An 18,733-nucleotide genomic window follows, 5' to 3' on the forward strand; every position below is an offset into this window, starting at 1 on the left:
TTTTTAAATATTAAAATTTTAAATTAAATTATTGATAACAAAAAAATTATAAAATAAAAAAAGAAAAAAAGAAAGAGAGTGTTTTTATTTCTATAAAAAAAAAATAAAGAAGAAGAGGAGAGAAATAAAGAAAAAATTATTTACAATCCATATGTGCCTTTGCTTCTGCAGTCACTTCTATACAATTTTGGTCCCTAAAATAAGAACGATTTTAAAATTAAGTTAAATCTTAAAATAATTTTATATGCAAAAAAATGTTTGGAATAAAAAAAAATTTCGACCTATAAAAACCAAAATTATACTTCACCCTAAAAATTTGGTACACATATCTACATATACAACAAAATGATATTTTCACTGTTTATATAAATTATTTTTAGTACTAAAATAAAAATATAAAAAAATAGTGCATATCATAAGAAATGAATGAATAAAACATATACAAAGAATGAAATTTAGTTAAAAATATAATATATTTTTTTGCACCAACCAACAAAAAAAAAATACACACTAGTACTGCATATTCTCGTTAATATTCAATTCTTCACGAATCTCTCTCATTTTCCCCCCTCCATTCATCTCTGTTCCCTTCACACTGGGAACTGAATATCTTTATTCTCATTCAACAAAGTTGTGCTGGAAGCTAATGAGAGAGCATATTAGCTTGTTGGCACAAACTTACAGTAATTTAATTTAATTAACTATATGTGCTTAATTATTGGCATTTGTATAGAGGATGGACTTACAAACCTTGATTATTAACAATATCAAGAATGATGAAGAATGCTGGATTACAACGTGGTTTTGTAAATCACATATAGCTTGGGGAAAACGAATGTTAACAATCAGCGTCTTATTATGATATAATTATTAAAGGGTTTGTGATAGAGTGACGTTCTGGTAAATTTGCATGAAAGGGATAATGACGTGGAGGGATCCTATTGGTTGGATTTTGGAGGTACGGTACATAGCAAAGACAGGAGCACAGGAGATTATAAGGCTTGAATTAATTAAGAAATAGTGACTTTTGTATGCGGCAGCCGACACGTCTTTGTGAGCTTGTCATAGAAGCCAAGCAACAGAAGCTTAGGCATTAAGCTTCACATTTCTTTTAAAAATTTAAATTTTTTAAATTTTAAATTTTTATTTGAGATGATAAAATATAATTTTTTATTTTTAAATATTTTTTATATTTTTTATTTATAAAATAAATAATAATAAATTATATTTTACCCTTAAAAAAATTTTAAAATTTAAAAGATTCAAATATTTTTTTCCATATCCCACATAAGAAAACTCGTGTGTATAATTTTGTTTTTTAATTATTAATTATTGTGTATAATTTATAAAATTGTATTTGGATGGAATATTTTTAAATTTAGGAACCTTTTAAATGCATGGAAAATTTAATATTTAATTACAAAATTCTTTATTTGGATGAAGTTAATATACTACTTGTATATATAAAATTCTTTATATGGATAAGGTAATAGAATTGCCAACTTGTTTTCTTCTTCTTTAATAATGTTTAGACTTTCCTTCTTGTTAATTTTAAGTGAGATATAGAAAAAAGAGAACTTAAAATTTTCTCATTACAAGTGGAAATTGAAATTTTTATTTTATTTATCAAAATTCTTTAAATTTTATAAATTATTTCAATTAAAATATCCAAACACATAATTTTATACTATTAAAAAATTTAAATATTTTCTAATTTTTTTTCCTTTGAAAGTAATACTATAGAATTAGCATAATTTGTTATTTTTGACCAATAATTAATCAATAATATCTAGAGGGATAATGGACTTCTTTTGGGTTATGGTTGTTTTGAACCTACTGAAGCGTTAAACTGGCCTGCAGGAAAGTAAACCCAACTCCCCTCCTTTAAATATTAACTAGAATAAAAACCGAATCAAGTTGGGTTGGTCTAGTCGTTAGCTCACTAGTCCGCTTAAGCAAGTGTCGGGGTTCGAATCCTACCTTGTATGCAGCAACACCGCGACGGATTAGTCCTTGACCTGTCGGGTTGGGGGATACTGTGGAAAACAAAAAAAAAAGCTAGAATAAAAACCGAAAAAAAAAATTAACTAGAATATGTACTGTATACGGGATAATATATAAAAATACATAAATTTTTTTTTGAAATTTGTTAAATAAAAACACTTACATAAATTTAATTAAATTTAAAATTTAACTATTTTTAATATTAAAAATAATAAAAGCAATGATTAATAATTTTATTTGTTTTCAAATATAATCATTACTCATGATTAAATTAAAATATTTATATTAAAATTCTATCATTTCAAGATTTTTATTTAAATAATATTAACGGTGAAATTTATAAATATTTTTTCATGATTTAGGAGTAAAACTTTTAATTTTGTTTTTTATATTAAAATTAATTTGAGCAAGAACAATTTAACATGAAATAAGAAATTATTATTAAATTATCTTTTTTAAAATAAGTTAAATAAATAAAAATATCTTATAAATATGTTATATAAAAATTATAATATTTTTAAAAAATCATTACTTAAAATACATAAGATAAAAAAATTAATATAAATTAAAATAAAATTTATTCATTTATTCTAGTAAAATCAGATAATTAATATAATTAATTATAATTAACATGATCAAATAAAATATAAAATAATTTGATATTTATCTCAATCAAATCGAATAAATGATTAATAATGACATTCTAAAAAATAATTAGTCATGATATATAAGATGAAAAAATTAATATAAATTAAAATAAAATCAATTTATTTATTTCAACCAAATCAAATATTATATAATTAATTAGTTATGATTAATATGATCAAACAAAATATTAAATAATTTAATAGTTATCTCAATCATCAAATAAATAATTAATTAAAAAATACATTTAAATAAATAAAATAAAATAAATTTAGTAATACAAACATACCATAACAACTATGTTATTAACAGAAAAAAAATTAATTTTAATAATATATAATAGATAGATACTGATATTAGTATTGAACTAGTCATACATATTTTTACAATTTTACAGTTAACAAACAAACTAGCCATCCATCTTTCGAAGATTAAAAAAAATGTTAATATTTAAATTCAGATATTTATTTAAGTGAACGAATGAGTTGATCACTCGATGAACTAAGTTAGTTTTTTAATGTTCATGTATGTTGAACTCTTTAAAATATGTCTATATTAACGACCAATTAGAAAAAAGTAGGCCTATATTCTTCATACAGGATACGATGTAACAATGAAAAAGCTGTAAAATAAAATTACATAAATATAAGCTGATTAAGAGTTGAAATAATGAGAGTCATAAGATTCGGAAAAAAGAAAATGTTCCTTTCATTACATAAATGCTCACCATCCTAATGTCAAGGGCACCGTCCACTTCTTAATTTCAATAATCCCCACCAAATGATATTTTGGTAGCTTCAAATAATTTATATCTAATTTTTCTGACTTCTCAACCCATCAGAACTTTTGTGATAATGCCATGCCCTCTTCTAATCTTCTTCCTCAATGAAATTCTCATACTAATCACTAGCATCTGATAAATGTCAAATTAAAATCACCTAACTTATCCACTTTCAATCCCTCTCTCCCTTTTAATCAACTCTTATTGAAAATGTGCATATGATATGATATGATATATTTACTTTTCATGGACCCAAAATGCATGCAATATATATCATTTTATTGGTAATTGGTCTGCATCTAAATATGTATAATATTGAAAAGGCAAAATTGCTATACCAATTTAATTTCACAACCCAACAACTTTATATAACATATAATTGGATGACTCATTTTCTTTTATTAGCATCATTTTATACACAATTAACGCCATTTTATTACTATAAAATACAAAGAAAAATGAGTGATACAAATAATTTTCTATGGAAAAGACACTTGTATTTCTAAATCGTTCAAAATGGTAGCAACTTGAGCAACACTAGGCCTACACTTTCTTGGATTACCAACACAAGCTGAAGCAACTTTGGCCAATCTAACCAAAGGACTCATATCAGAAGGAGTCACAAGCCTGGGATCTAAAACTTGACCAAAACTCATTTCCTTAATCAAAGGCAATGCCCAATTTGCCAATGACCCTCCCTCACACCCTCTTCCACTTAGAAGCTCCAAAAGCACCACACCTAAACCATAAACATCACTTTCTTTAGTAGCACCACCCCCTCTCTCATTCCAATACTCACCATCCACATACCCCACTACCCCTCTCTTCTCCATTGGTGCCAAGAAGTTAAGTCCATAATCACAAACCCTGGCACAGAAATTCACATCAATAAGAACATTAGAGGACTTAACACAACCATGTACTATGTTTGGTGCTACCACTTCATGCAGGTATTGAAGCCCTCTAGCTACACCTGCTGCAATTCTAAACCTCTTGGGCGCTTCGGAGAATCCTATGATTGGAACAACGTTGGGGTGTTGTGCCAATGAGAGCCACTTCAACACAGATGAGAATCCAAAACCTGCATTGCTCAAAACAAGAAAAGGGTGGATCCTCTTCACAGCTACAAGCTCTGCATTCGATAGCGTTGCGGCGTAAACCGTTCCTAGGCGACCCTGGCCAACAATTCTCCTATGATTGAAGCCATCAGTGGCAGCATCAAGTTCCATTAAAGGGTATGCACGAGCACAAAATTTTACCGGAAGTGTTTCCTCGGATTCAACCGGCTTTTTCTTGCATGCAAGAAACAGAACAACACCAAGAACTATAAGAGATATGGATAGAGCCACCATGACTAAATCATAAGCAATATTGGCATGGTCCATTTCTAGTTTTGGTCCTTCTTTTCTCTTTTCAATTGCTTGCAGGAAGTGAATTTGAATTTGGAGGATAGTTTGTCAAAGTGGTATGAAGAAACTAGCTTTATATTATATAAATGTGATTTAATATAATTGGATGAGAGATTTTATCAAACAGTTGGAGGGTATGTTTAAACTTTGAAGGAGAAAAAAGAGAGCATAAGTTTGACAAAAAGAGATTTAGTATTTGTCTATTTGGTGAGATTAGTTGTGGTAGCTCAATGTTGGAGCCATGCCACTGTTTTTATATACGTTAAATTATGACATACTGAAATTTAAATAGTAATGCTAGAAAGACAATAATTTAAAATAATTTTATTTAATATTTATAATTTTATATATTTAACATTTAAAATTATACATTTATTATATCTAATATTATGTAATTATTTTAAAAATAATTAATAAATATAACATAAGATAATTTTAAACTGATTTAAATAAATCCATTTTTAGTTGGACAAATCACTTATATCATGACCAATCTACTTTTTCATAAGGGTCATTCTCACAATTAAATAAATGGGACTATGGTACTACCTTAGCATAAACATAAAGACAGCGCGCAGTATATAAATGTAGCAACATAATTAGAGAATTGTGGTTACACATTGTGGCTCCTTAAATTCTGCTAAAGGATATGTATAAATTAAAGTGGTTTGAGCGAGGTTTCGGTTTATTAGACGAATCGTTGATCTGGTTGGTGCATCTATCCACTCTTTATGTGTGCCTTTTTCACTTACTTTTGTACTAAAGTTTCAATTTATATAGTCTAAAAGGTGTTGGGGATTCATCAGATACAGAGAATTTGGTTTCAGCAAACCAACTTCTCTGTCTTTTTTAGTTCTCCAATTCTTTGTAGCTTTGTCTGTAATGTTGTTGATAGGTATTTTAATAGATTCTTTTCTTTACCAAGTATTGGATTAGGAGTGAATTTTCTCTGATGAAAAAAAAATTGATGGTATTCAGTATTTGATCTCACTTTTTATTATTATTCTCTCTTCTATTTATTTTTACCTCCACTTAGGACTTGTTTTGGAACTTTAAAAATAAATTTTTTTAACTTTTGACTTATGAAAAGTTTAAGAACTTATAGAGAAGTTAAAAAAAATGACTTCTCTCACAATACTTCTACTTTTTATCACATTTCTATAAAATAATCACTTTTAAAGTTAAAAATTCAAACACAAAATAACTTATTTATAAATTACTTTTAACAGAGTCATTTATTATTTAAGTTATTTTATCAAAAGGAGCTTAATTAAAGGCCCGTTTAAAAAATTTTAGAAGTAACTTTTTTTAATTTTTAACTTATGAAAAGTAGTAGTATTAATGTCTTGTACAATTTTCAAAATCAAATTGCAACTTTTTAAGAAACTATTTAGGAGCTTATAGAGAAGTTAAAAAAAATGACTTCTTTCATAATACTTCTACTTTTCATCACATTTCTATAAAATAAATACTTTTAGAGTTAAAAATTCAAACGCAAAATAACTTATTTATAAATTACTTTTAACAGAGTCATTTATTGTTTAAATTATTTTATCAAAAGAAGCTTAATTAAATTAGTTATCCAAACTGGACCTAAATTAATTACTCAAATTAGACCTTATAGAATTAAAAATAAAAGATCACATTTTATTTTCTTAAGTATTAAAAAAATTGGAGAAGATGCATTTCTCTATTATACTCTGTTTTGCATTGCATATTATTTGTGATACTCTGTGTATAGGTTGGCAGGGGTTATTCCAATGCTGACTCATAGTAAATGGTATAAGAGACAGCTTGGAAACTGTGTTATTCTCAATTTCTCATATCGTTGACTACTTGACTGCAACTTTCTTAAAAGCTAACGTAAATTAAAAGTTATTACTATAAAATTCATCTTAATTTAAGATATAATAGCAATAAGAGTATACTACGTGTGGAAAATTTTGATAGAAAATACAAAATAAATATAAATGTTTTAAGTTTCTTTTATACATTAAATGGATTCTTTAAAATTAAAATTTTCTGTATTTACTTTCTTAATCTTTTTTTTCTAACATAAAACAAATGTTAAGTAAGTGTGCATATCAAACCAGGCCCCAAAAGAAATAGTAAGCGTGCAAAGGATTTTATAATAACATCAATAGTATGGGGAGGAACCTCACTCATTTGAATGCATAATTGAAAGCAATGATAGATAAATAACAAAAATAGGAGGACCCCCAATGCATAGTTAAAACTAATAGCGATAATAATAACAATAAGAATGAATGGACGAGGTATTTCCTTTTCATTAATATAAATGGAGAAGAACATCTGCAAATCGCAAGTGAATTGTGATGCACCGGATTCTGAAGTGGCCAAGTATATGCTGGCCACAGACATAGCTATTAGGCTACAGCTGATGAAACCACTAGTAGTACATGAGCAAAGCCCGCTAGGGAAACATAATATTTATATGAAAATAACAGGGGCCCATGGACGGGCTTGTCTGCTAGCTCTAAGGAGGCCCACCAGTTGAATGATATAAGATGGTATAACAAAACAATTTATGATATTAACTAACTTGGGTTGGTCAAATGGTCAGTTTATTCGTCTGTTTAAGTAAGTGTCGAGTGTTCAAATTCTGCTTTGTACATGCAGCAACTTATTGGCGAGTGACAAGACCCTTAGACAAAGTTTAAATTCGTGATGGATTAGTCTCGAGCGTACTGGAGATATCATGTTAGTCCTTGTTATTATTTCTGTAATCAGACAAGCATGGATTTGATTGCTGGATTTGGTGGAAGGATATCTTGGAAGATTTCAAGCAATAAGTTATTGGTGTGGTGGCTGTTATTTGGGAAAGCAAGAAACTTAACATCATCAATAATAGTATTTCATGCAATAGTATTGCTTTTTTTCCCTCGTAGTTTCCCTTTTTTTAAGGGCAATAGACACATTCTTACTTGTAGCTGATTTCACTTTTAGTAGCATAAGGCTCGCCTGTGTAATTTGAATTAATTGCATTATTACATGATAGTGTGTTAAACTTACAGATTGAGTTGAACCCTTAGTTTATTGGGTTGACATTATGGTTACTTTGGTTTGATTCCTTATGAAATTTGAAGCCACATATTGGTGAAGAAATGCTCCAATATTCACACCGTAATTGCATTCTGTATAAATTGATGTTTTGTTTGGATTGGTTTTTGGATCTACCCCAACCATGTCTTGCTATTCCTTCAGCAGCTTCTCTTCATGAGTTTTAAGAAAAGAACAATAAAATAATATTATGGTCACCAGTATGAGAATGAACCCTTTTTTTTTTTTTTCTTTTGGGTCAAGAACAGCATAATGGTCCTTACAAAACTCTCCTTATTCCTTATTGGTCTAAACAATTTTGGGCCTCAAGGTGGATCATGGATCAAGCCAATATTGAACCGAATAGGTGTAGTATTAATTTGGATCAGTTGACCAACTTGGATTGGTCGAGTGGTCAGCCCACTCGCAGGGATGAATTCAGAAATGATATTACGGGGGCCAAAAACACATAATATTAAAAATTATGTAAAAAAATTATATAATATAAGATGTATTACAAAAATATACCGATAGAGAATATATTTTAAAGAAAAAAATATGTATACTTTTTATTAACGAAGTGGTCGAATCTTTGTATCATAAAATTCACCGATAATAGAATTTGTGTCAAATTTTTCAATAATTTTTCTTTTTAATATAATTAAAAGACAATTAGTAAGAAATTCATCTTTTATTTTGTTTCTAAGTTATTTTTTACAATATTTATAGTTGAAAAAGATCTCTTAATTGTAGCAGTTGAAACAGAGAAAATTAATACCAAATGAATAAAAAAAGATGGCCACAAGAAGAAAAAAAAAATTCACTTTATGAGATTTGAAAATTTTTATTTAATTAAAAAATATTAGTAATAATATCTTTTTCAGATTTCTTTAATATTGTTACTTATTTTTTAGATATTAAAAATTATTAATATTTAAATTAGACTGAACTTTTATTTATACTAAACTAAATAATAAATAATTTTTTAAAAAAATTTAATTTACATAATAACTTATTACTATTAAAAAAAGTTGGGGGTTGAGGCCGCCACTCGCCCCCTTTATGTCCGTCCCTGTCCACTCGTCCGTTTAAGCAAGTGTTGGGAGTTTGAACCTCGCCTTGTGCATGCAGTAACCCATTGGCCAGCGACAGACCCTTAAATGGAGCTTAGATTCGCAACAGATTAGTCCTTAACTCGTCGAGTTGGGCGATACCGTTTGGGTAAACAAAAAAAACAAATTGGATCAATTTCATAAAGTGGGAGAGTAGTAATCATGGGATGAAGTTTGCACTAGGGAATGGTGATCCAAACGTCACTATTTATGAGGCTATGATCCATGCATTACTCTTCAAATGCCACAGCTTTGCGCTAATGATGCATTTACAACATTGGAGAGGAACTAGAGAAAACTACCAAAATGGGAAACAAGAGTGTCATATTCATTGTTACAAAAGTGTGGTTCTAACTGCAATAATTCCCTTTACCAAATTTTAGCAGTCCCTTGAAGTAGATGTCATAATAAGTAACCACTAGCTGAAGTCATTTTGCAACAGAAATGAGTACTAGTGCCTATGCTATACACCCAACCTCATTAATACTCCTCCATAGGCCTAGAGAAGGAGTAGTAGTACTAGTACCAATTGTACTGGATGGAACCTGCAATTAAAAGAGAGGGCCCATAAATGACAATGCCTCCCTAACCACCTCATTAAAACACACATTCATATGTTGATAAATAAGCATATAGCTCATAAGCTCAACCAACTTGAATCCGTAGAGTGGTCAGTTTATTTATCTGTTTAAATAAGTGTCGGACATTTAAAATATAGCTTTTAAAAATTAAGAGTGCTTTCAAAATCACTTAAAAAAAAAATTTCAAAATTAACTTGTACTTATCAAAATTGAAAAGTATATTATAATCTCATACATTAATTAATATCTAAATTTTAAAAATTATTATAATATTTTTAAATTTTAAATTTAAAAACATTTAATATCTATTATAGTATTTTTAAATTTTAAAAATTATTTTACTAATCACACTTATTATTATTTAAGCTTATTAAAAATCAGTTTTAATTTAATTTTTCAAATACATATGTTACATCTTTCAAAAAGTAAACTAAACCGTAGTCAATGAATAATAGCTCAAAATTACTTCATGTTGTATTCATATAAAAAAAATATACTATATTATCTAATCAAATAATAATAATAATATAGATTCCCAACCTGGGAATCATTTTCCATTACGTAATGACTGAAGTTGAACTGAATTTCTACAGTGAATTGCTATTGGAATTTTAGAAGGTATGATTTTACAACTTACGTGACTCATGGCAGAGACAGGTCACATCTTTTTCTTTAGCAATGACTAGTGAGAATGTAATTTAATAAATAGCATTAATGCAAAACCACCATTCAAATTCTCTAGCAGGGAACCGCCTTGATAAAATATCAACCACCTTAACTTTACAGGGAAAAACAGCACCAACTTCTACTATTCTATTTTCAACCCCAAAATCACTTTTAAAAAAAAAGAAGTATAAATTCAATTAAAAATAAAACTCTTTTCTATCCCCTTTCTTTAGCCAACTTTTGTTAAAGCAAACCAAACCATGAGTGGGAAACATGGATGAATGAAGTTGGCACTATAATAATAATAATAAATAAGAATTAAGAAGCTCCCAATCCCAAGCCCCTCCTTTTGAGAACCAAAAAACAATGCAATAACATCCATTTGAACTAAGCAACACTTCCATGATGAGAGCCATCATCATAGTAATAAGGGGGCTAATTGCCATCATTCTTGGTTGACTTTGTTCTGTTGATATCTGGGGTTAGGAGGGGTGGTGGTGCCAAGCTCTTGCAACATCTTCACTACTCTTCTCATTGCAGGCCGGTTTATTGGGAGGGGGCTTGTGCACACAAGGCCAATGTTGAGCACCTTACATATATCTTGTTTGAAAGAAGAATCTAGCCTTGAGTCAACCACATGCTCCACACCTTTTTGATCCAAGGTTGTGCAAACCCATGAAACCAAGTCCTTTTCCCCAAATTCAGGGTCTACCGGCCTCTTTCCACTAACCAACTCTAGTATCACAACACCAAAGCTATATATGTCACTCTTCTCATTCACTCTAAGCGTGTATGCATATTCTGCACATGCCAAATTCACAATGTCAGTTAGGCTTGCCTCCAAAACAGAATATACATCATAATTTATAATGCTAAATTACTTGGTAATACTAATAACACTATTGGTCCTGTGTGATTTTCTTGCAAAAACTCAAAGATCAAACTAATCTATTGAGACAAACTTGAGCAATGATTTATCAATTCACATGAAATGCTTTACTAACCTGGTGCAATATATCCACAAGACCCTGCTATGACAGACATGGATTTTGTTCCTTTTCCGGTGGTTTCGACAACCTTAGCTACTCCGAAATCTGCCACCCTTGCACCAAACTCTCCATCCAGCAAGATATTGTTAGATTTCACGTCTCTATGTACAATTGGAGGAACACAATCATGGTGCAGATAAGAGAGGCCTTCTGCGGCATCAACCGCTATCTTGTACCTGGTTGGCCAATCCAACAACCCTCCTTTGCTGCTATGCAGCAAATCACCAAGGCTTCCATTCGGCATGTACTCATAAACTAACAGCTTGCAATCCCTTGTGGTGCAGCAGCACCAGAGCTTCACAATGTTCTTGTGCCTAATTTTACCCAATGTCTCAACCTCTGCATCAAAAGCATTGTCTTGAAAGCGGCCATTTTCGACATCTCCACCACATTCTATTTCCTTCTTAACCCCTTCCCATATCTTCTTCACGGCGACAGCTTCACCGTTGCTAAGCACAACCTTGTAGACTTTCCCAGAAGATCCGCTTCCTATCACATTATCTTCATCAAGGCAGTTCAAGATCTCATCCTCACCAAAACCCAGTTTGTGAAATGACATCAATGTCCACTTTGACTTATCAATAGCCCTTGCATTCTTGAAACCCTTGTACTTGAAGTAGAACCATACCACACCAACAACAAACACCAAAGTGGCAACAATGAACATGATTCTAAGCAACCAAACAAAGCTTCTACTCTTATCCTTGTCTCTTCCATTACATAAACCCTTCAAATCCCCACACAAACCAGGGTTACCAAGAAAGCTAGCCTTGTACATATCCTTAGCCAACATTGGGGGAAGTTCTCCATTCAACTGATTATGAGACAAATTGAGCTCATTCAGCCTCAAATTCTGCAAACCAAGGGGTACTTTCCCAGAAAACTTGTTATTAGAAAGATCAAGAAAATTAAGCACTGACAAACTACCAATTTCCTTAGGGATTTCACCACCAATCTCATTGTTAGCCAAATTCAACTCGTTCAGTTTCTTCCATGATTTAATCTCATTGGGAAGCTCTCCACTGAGCTTATTGTTATGCAGATCAAGAGTACCAAGCTGACCAAGATTCACAAAACTCTGAGGCAACGAGCCATTGAACTTGTTATCGCCACCAGAAAATTCCTGAAGAGCTTCCAACCATCCAATCTCTTGAGGGATTGGACCCTCGAAACCGTTCTTCGAAAGCCTCAACAGCGAAAGATTCCTCGCTCCGGCAATGGTACTCGCGATTGAACCAGAAAATGAGTTGTCGACAAGCTCAAGCAGAGACACATGAGGAAGACCCCACAAACCCGCCGGAATCTCGCCGGAAAACCGGTTGAAACCAAGCCTTACACGCGTTAAGCTCGTGCATGCGCCAAGACTCGCCGGAACCTCGCCGGAAAACGAGTTATATATCAACAGAAGCTCCTCCAACTGGCCGTGATCGCATAGAGTCCCCGGAATGGGACCGGAGAACTGGTTGGTCGAGAGATCAATCCATTTCAACGGCGCATTCTTCCCCAGATTCTCCGGCAACTTCCCAGTGAACCTGTTGTCGAACAACCTCAACTCATAGAGGTTCGGCGAGTTTGCAATGGTCGCCGGCAAGTTCCCTTGGAAGCGATTCTCGTAAAGGTTGAGACTTTCAAGCGGCAAACGGCAGAACTCGTCGGGAAGTTCACCTTCCAAGTGGTTCATGGACAGATCAACGAGCCTCAAGGAGGTAAGGTTCGACATTCCCTTGGGTAACTCGCCGGACAACGAGTTGTTATACAACTCGAGCTGAACCAGGCGAGTCAACCCGGTGAGCGAAGCGGGAATGGAACCGTGGAGGTTATTGAATGCAAGGTCCAAGTCGACGAGGCTCTTGAGGTTACCGAGTGATTCGGGTATTTCACCGACGAGGTTGCACTGAGTGAGCCACAGAACCTCAAGGTTCGTGAGGTTACCGAGCTCCGGCGGAATCGGAGCCGGTGAAAATGGGTTGTAAGAGAGGTTGAGCATCTTGAGGGTGGTGATGTTGCCGAGGGAAGGTGGTATGGTTCCTTCTAGAAGATTGTAGACGAGGCTGATGACCTGGAGTTTCTGGAAGGCTCCGAAGGAGGGAGGGATGGGGCCGGAGAAGTTGTTTCCGGCGAGGTCGAGGTGGCGGAGGTTGGGGAGCAAGGAGAGAGAATGGGGGAGGGGTCCGGTGAGGAGGTTCTGGGAGAGGTCGAGGTGGAGGAGGGAGCGGCAGAGGGAGATGTCGGAAGGGAGAGTGTCGTTGATGGAGTTGTTGAAGAGGGTGAGGGTGGTGAGATTGCGGAGGCGGCAAAGGGAGTGAGAGGGGAATGGGCCAAAGAGGTTGGCGGAGGAGAGGTCGAGGGTGACGACGGTGTGGGAGTGGCAGGTGACACCGAACCAGTTGCAGGGAGTGGAGTCTCTGGTGTTCCAGTTGGAGAGCGTGGAATGAGGGTCTTCCATGGCGAGCTTCATTTCATACAGGAACAGTCCTTCTTGGTTCAGTGACTCTGCTGCCGCTGATAGAACCGCCAGAACCAGCAACACTGAGATTGGACGCATTGTGAAGAAGAAGAAGAAGAAGAAGAAGAAGAAGAAGAAGAGAATGGAGAAGGGGAGTGAAGTCAGATTGTATTTGATTTAATGCTGCCGCTTGGACCATGCATTCACCATTCCCATTCATCTTTATCCTTCAACTCTTGTCAACTTACAATCATTACAGCTTTTTTTATTTTTTTTAAACATTCTGATTTCTATTTAAAAAAATAAAAAAAATTAAAAATTAAAATCGTATTTTTCAATTTTTTAAAAAAAATTTTAAAAATATATAATTTAAAATTAAATCCTTCAATTTTACTTTTTGACAAATGACTCCTGTATAAATGGCTTAAAAATTAATTATATATTCTCAATCTCTGCAACGTGTTAGTTATAGTTTGTTCTTTTTTCTTATAACTTTCAAGTTAATACAAAGAGAAAGTAATATAATGTGATTAGTTGGGGATTAGTTTGCTAAATGTCGAAAGATCATTCATAAACAAAACAAAATTAAAAGGGTGGGTATGTATAGGCTTTTTTATATAAATAAATAGCATAAATATATTATTTTCTAAAATAGTAAGAAAAGAAATGGTTCTGAAAATGTGTAGGGTCATTTTAGGCGGAAATTAGATTTACACTTGAATTCAGGTGTAGTAGTTACGAAATGAGACTGACAAGAGTAGGAGGCGTATCTGGTTCGACGTCCACGAAATAGGTGTAAAGGCCATTTTCTAAAATAGTGCACTCTCAAATGCACGATCCCATTTTCTTTTTTGTCTTTCCCGTTTCTCTCTCGCTCCTCTTTCTCACTTTTCTCTCCTTCTCTATCTATAAAAAGGTTCTCCAAAACAGATAAACAACACCACCACTCTCTTCTGTCGCAGAACCTGGAAAGCGAATTTGGGAGCTGATGAAGAGAGTAAAGGTGCCAATACGGGTTTGGATCCTGAGATTCATTTTGAATTGGGTTGTTTGTACCCGTTCACTTCTTCAAGCAGCGCTATGCAAAGAAGGATCAAACTGCAGCATGATGAACTCGTCAAGTGCAACGAGTCCAAAAAATTGACACTCGCCCAAGTTAAAAATAATACATTTTTCTTAAATTTTGAGTATGATTTTGTTTTGTGTTTGAAACAATGAAAACAAGCTTTTATGGTTAGCTTTTCATGATTAGTTATAGTTTTTGAAACTCTTGTTATGATTCTAAATTTTCTACCAACTGTTGGATTATGTGATGTTTGTTTAGTTTAGCTTTCATTAATGAAATCAAGAAGCTGAAAAATTTTATTTCGCATGTAGTACCATTGACTTGGACTCCAATTTGTAGATGCCCCACCGGAGTTGGCCATTTTACTTGTGCCAGCCACAAAATGGTCTTTCCACCCCTTTTGTGGACGCCGAGGCAGAAATACTTTATGCTTCTATCAGTCCCATTTCATGGTTACTACACTTGAATTGAAGTGTAAATCCAATTTGTATGCGCCCCGTTTAAAGTGTCTCTGTACATTTTCAAAACTATTTCTCTTCATGTGTATTTTGGAAAATAATATATTTGTGATATTTATTTATTTAAAAAAGTCGATATGTATATGGTGAATTCTATGGTGCTTATAACTTGATGCCTAATTTTTGTCTAACTTACTTCTTATGGCAACTTTTGAATATTTAATAGTTATTTATTTTTATACTTTTAAAATTAAATATTGATTTTTAACCCTTTTTGGTAAGTTAAGCATACACTTTTAGGCACCATAGCAATCAACTATGTATATATGTGGTAGTCTATACGATTTAGTAGTAGATAGTACTGCCACCATGAATTCACCTAAACACGAGAAGAAAAAAAGAAGATATAGTACCGTCATGTAGAAATGCATTTTATTTTTCAAATTTAAATATTTCAATGACAATGAATGATGGACTTCACTTAATTATTTTTTTTATGAGGTTGGGGGATCAAAGACCCCAAGCAAGAAAGAAAGACAAGAAACAACTATCCAGAGTAAGAGCTTCTAGGGCACAAAAAATTAAAATAGTCCAAATCTAAAATATTAGGAGGAGGCACATAAAAAATATGTAGGCCAAAAGAATGGATATGTCCTTTTTTAGCAAGCGTATTAGTAACATAATTTATCTCTCTAAGAATATGTGATCATCCGAAGACATTAAGCTGTTGGACATGAGTGTTGATATCAGCAAGAATCGATGCACAAGGATGACTCGCAGGACAACCATTTTTCACAAATTCAAGAACAGAAGATGAGTCTGTTTCAATAAGAACTCGCTTGAAATTGTTTGACACGGCAATCTGAAGGCCGCGCACAACCCCCTACATTTCCGCCTGCATAATAGAACAGCTGCCCAAGTTAGAAGCAAAACCAATGATATATCTCTCCAAGTGATCTCTAAAAACTCCACCGCACGCCGCACTATTCTAGTTAGTGAAAAAAGAGTCATTAACATTTAGCTTATTTTCATTCTCATGAGGAGTGAGCCAGCGGATAAGGGTGTTTGAGGTTGGAGTATTGTACTTCTGCCTCCAATGCACATTCATGACATGTAAATGTTCCTCATGCCTAACCTTAATCTGGATAAGAGCTGTAGCGGAAGAAATCAACATATCTTCAAAAACGAGCTTATTACAACAAAACCAAAGGTGAGATGCTACAATGTCAAACAGATTTGACTACTTAGATCTCTTCGAGAGATTGATTTACAACTAATTCATCATATCTGAACTTAGAAACGGGCATAACTGATCATCAGTCATGACTCATGAGGTTTCGCCATATATTTTTCGCGAAAAAAAAAGTCTCGAATGACATGGATAGTGGATTTAATATCGTTCCTACACCGTGGACAACGATCATCATTGGTAAAATGGCGTCTTTTTCTCTCGACATTTGTAAGGTTATTAGAATAATCAATGCTACTATTGCTTACCTGATTAACATGCATATCCAAACTCCCTAAATTAGGGACCCAGTTATGTTTCAAGAAGATGATGCTTTTGTCTTTGTTAACCCGTCAAATGGTGTTTTAGTGACATGCTCCCAATTATCGCAGACTTTTTTCCAGAGATTCGAGTTACTTTACTTTCTTTCCACGCAAGGGATAATGTCATCTCCTCCACCGTATTTAGAACGCAATACCCTTGTTTACAGGGCATCCTTCTTGTCAATAAGCCCCCCATCCAACCTTCATCATGAAAGTCTTGTTAAGAGTATGGGCATGGCAAATACCCAAACTTCCATTTTTCTTTTGCTGACCCACTTTTCTCCAACTTAACAAGTGAATTTTTTTTGTTTGTTCAGTTTCTTCCCAAAAAATATTCTTATATTTACGATCAATGGAATTCCAGGTAGTAATAGGGAGTAAAGCAGTTTGCATTGTATATAAAGAAATAGCATAAAAGACAAATTTCACCAAGATATTTCTTCCTGCCAAGGAAAGAAAGGACGCCTTCCAGGAGTTGAGCCTGGTGCTGAGTTTGCTGAAAATTTCATCAAAGGTGTTATTTAAAATCTTGAAATGGTGAAGAAGAATCCCAAGGTACTTCCCTAAATTGTCAGTTCTGGTGAAACCCAAAATTTTACTGATTTCTTCTATGATTGAGCCCCAACATTTTTAAAGAAAAAAATATGAATTTTGTCTCCGTAATTTTTTGTTCGAAACTCTCACAAAAGATATTGAGACATCTATTAATGATACTAATTTGCTCCATATTTTATAATATGTTTGTTTAAACTTTAAATACCAAATAACACACAAATTATCTCACTGCTAAAATACTAACAATTTTGGTAAAGATTAAGTTAATATATGTTCTAGAAATATATGATAAATTTATTATTAATAAAAAATTTTAAATATTTTTATTTAATGAAAGTTAATTTAAATTTTTTATATTTTTAATTAAATTTTTTTTAATTTACAAACTTAACATGTACTATGTACTTTATGATATAAAATAGATAAATTCTTTTGGTAAATGTATTATTATATGAGTGATATTTTTTGCATATAAAATCATATTATTTTTGTGATTAGGAAACCAAATAAGTGTTGATTTTACCTTTTATATTTGAATCAATATAAATAATTTTAACTAGTATATTTAATAAATTTTTTTATATAATTTAACTAACGTGCTTTAAAGATACGTATTAATAAGAAGATATGTTAGTACAAATTTTTTTTATGATAACCCTAAAAGATGCTTTTGTAAAGATACGTACGAGCAAATTCATGTTTGTGTTTTTTGAAAGTGAAAATATAGGAGAATAATGTTTTTTTAACCAACTTAAATAATAGATTAAAAAATAAAAATTAATTTTAATTTTGAAAAACAATACATTTTACCGAAGATCTAGCATAACTCCAAACACGACAAATTTCAATTAATGATGACATGTTAATTTAGTGCAGTAAAGCGACGCTAGGAACATTGACGTTCACATTAAGGCCTTGTGTTTAGTAATATATGGCTAAAGAATTCCGGATACATTGGTTATGGGGCAGATTAAATGCTAAATAAACTACGCTCACAGTTACAGTCACAAATGAACGACATTTGTTATTATATCAGTGCTTTAAATGTTAAAATTTGTATATTATTTAAAAATTATTAATTTATTATTTTAGAATATTTTATTTAATTTGATATATTTTAATTTATTTATTTAATTATTAAATTAGATTTTTATATTTCTAATTTAGAATTTTTTATTTAAATTTAATAAAAAATTATAAATATCTTTAATTATTGTATTCATAACATAAAAATGATTAGAAGAGTGTCAAAATATATTTTGATTTTATGATAAAATTATAATGTGAATAAATAAAGTTAAGTGAATTTCTTGTTGCATAAAAAAATTAAATATAGAATTAAATAAATTT

The 18,733-nt window shown here is 32.1% G+C and overlaps 2 protein-coding genes across 2 annotated transcripts; both read right to left on the bottom strand.

Moving 5' to 3' along the window:
* Positions 1 to 3,846: 3,846 nt before the first annotated feature.
* On the bottom strand, positions 3,847 to 5,053 carry LOC107468261 (serine/threonine-protein kinase-like protein ACR4). Its single transcript, XM_016087515.3, has one exon. It carries the CDS (start codon positions 4,813 to 4,815, stop codon positions 3,910 to 3,912), a length of 906 nt encoding a protein of 301 aa, XP_015943001.1. The 5' UTR covers positions 4,816 to 5,053; the 3' UTR covers positions 3,847 to 3,909.
* Positions 5,054 to 10,109: 5,056 nt separating this feature from the next.
* On the bottom strand, positions 10,110 to 13,947 carry LOC107468343 (receptor-like protein kinase HSL1). The gene is made up of 2 exons (XM_016087612.3): positions 11,263 to 13,947; positions 10,110 to 11,059 (listed from the first exon to the last, which is right to left on the bottom strand). The coding sequence occupies exons 1-2, from the start codon at positions 13,850 to 13,852 to the stop codon at positions 10,704 to 10,706; spliced, it is 2,946 nt and encodes a 981-aa protein (XP_015943098.1). The 5' UTR covers positions 13,853 to 13,947; the 3' UTR covers positions 10,110 to 10,703.
* Between the last annotated feature and the right edge of the window lie 4,786 nt (positions 13,948 to 18,733).

The sequence above is a fragment of the Arachis duranensis genome, chromosome 10, assembly GCF_000817695.3.
Source record: "Arachis duranensis cultivar V14167 chromosome 10, aradu.V14167.gnm2.J7QH, whole genome shotgun sequence".
Lineage (NCBI taxonomy): Eukaryota > Viridiplantae > Streptophyta > Magnoliopsida > Fabales > Fabaceae > Arachis > Arachis duranensis.

What these genes read in the sequence shown, in the direction of transcription:
- LOC107468343 (XM_016087612.3), bottom strand. Translation starts at nt 13,852, where the DNA reads ATGCGTCCAATCTCAGTGTTGCTGGTTCTGGCGGTTCTATCAGCGGCA. An exon ending in TTGTGGATATATTGCACCAG is followed by an intron (nt 11,060 to 11,262) that starts GTTAGTAAAGCA and finishes TGGCATGTGCAG; the next exon opens with AATATGCATACACGCTTAGA.
- LOC107468261 (XM_016087515.3), bottom strand. Translation starts at nt 4,815, where the DNA reads ATGGACCATGCCAATATTGCTTATGATTTAGTCATGGTGGCTCTATCC.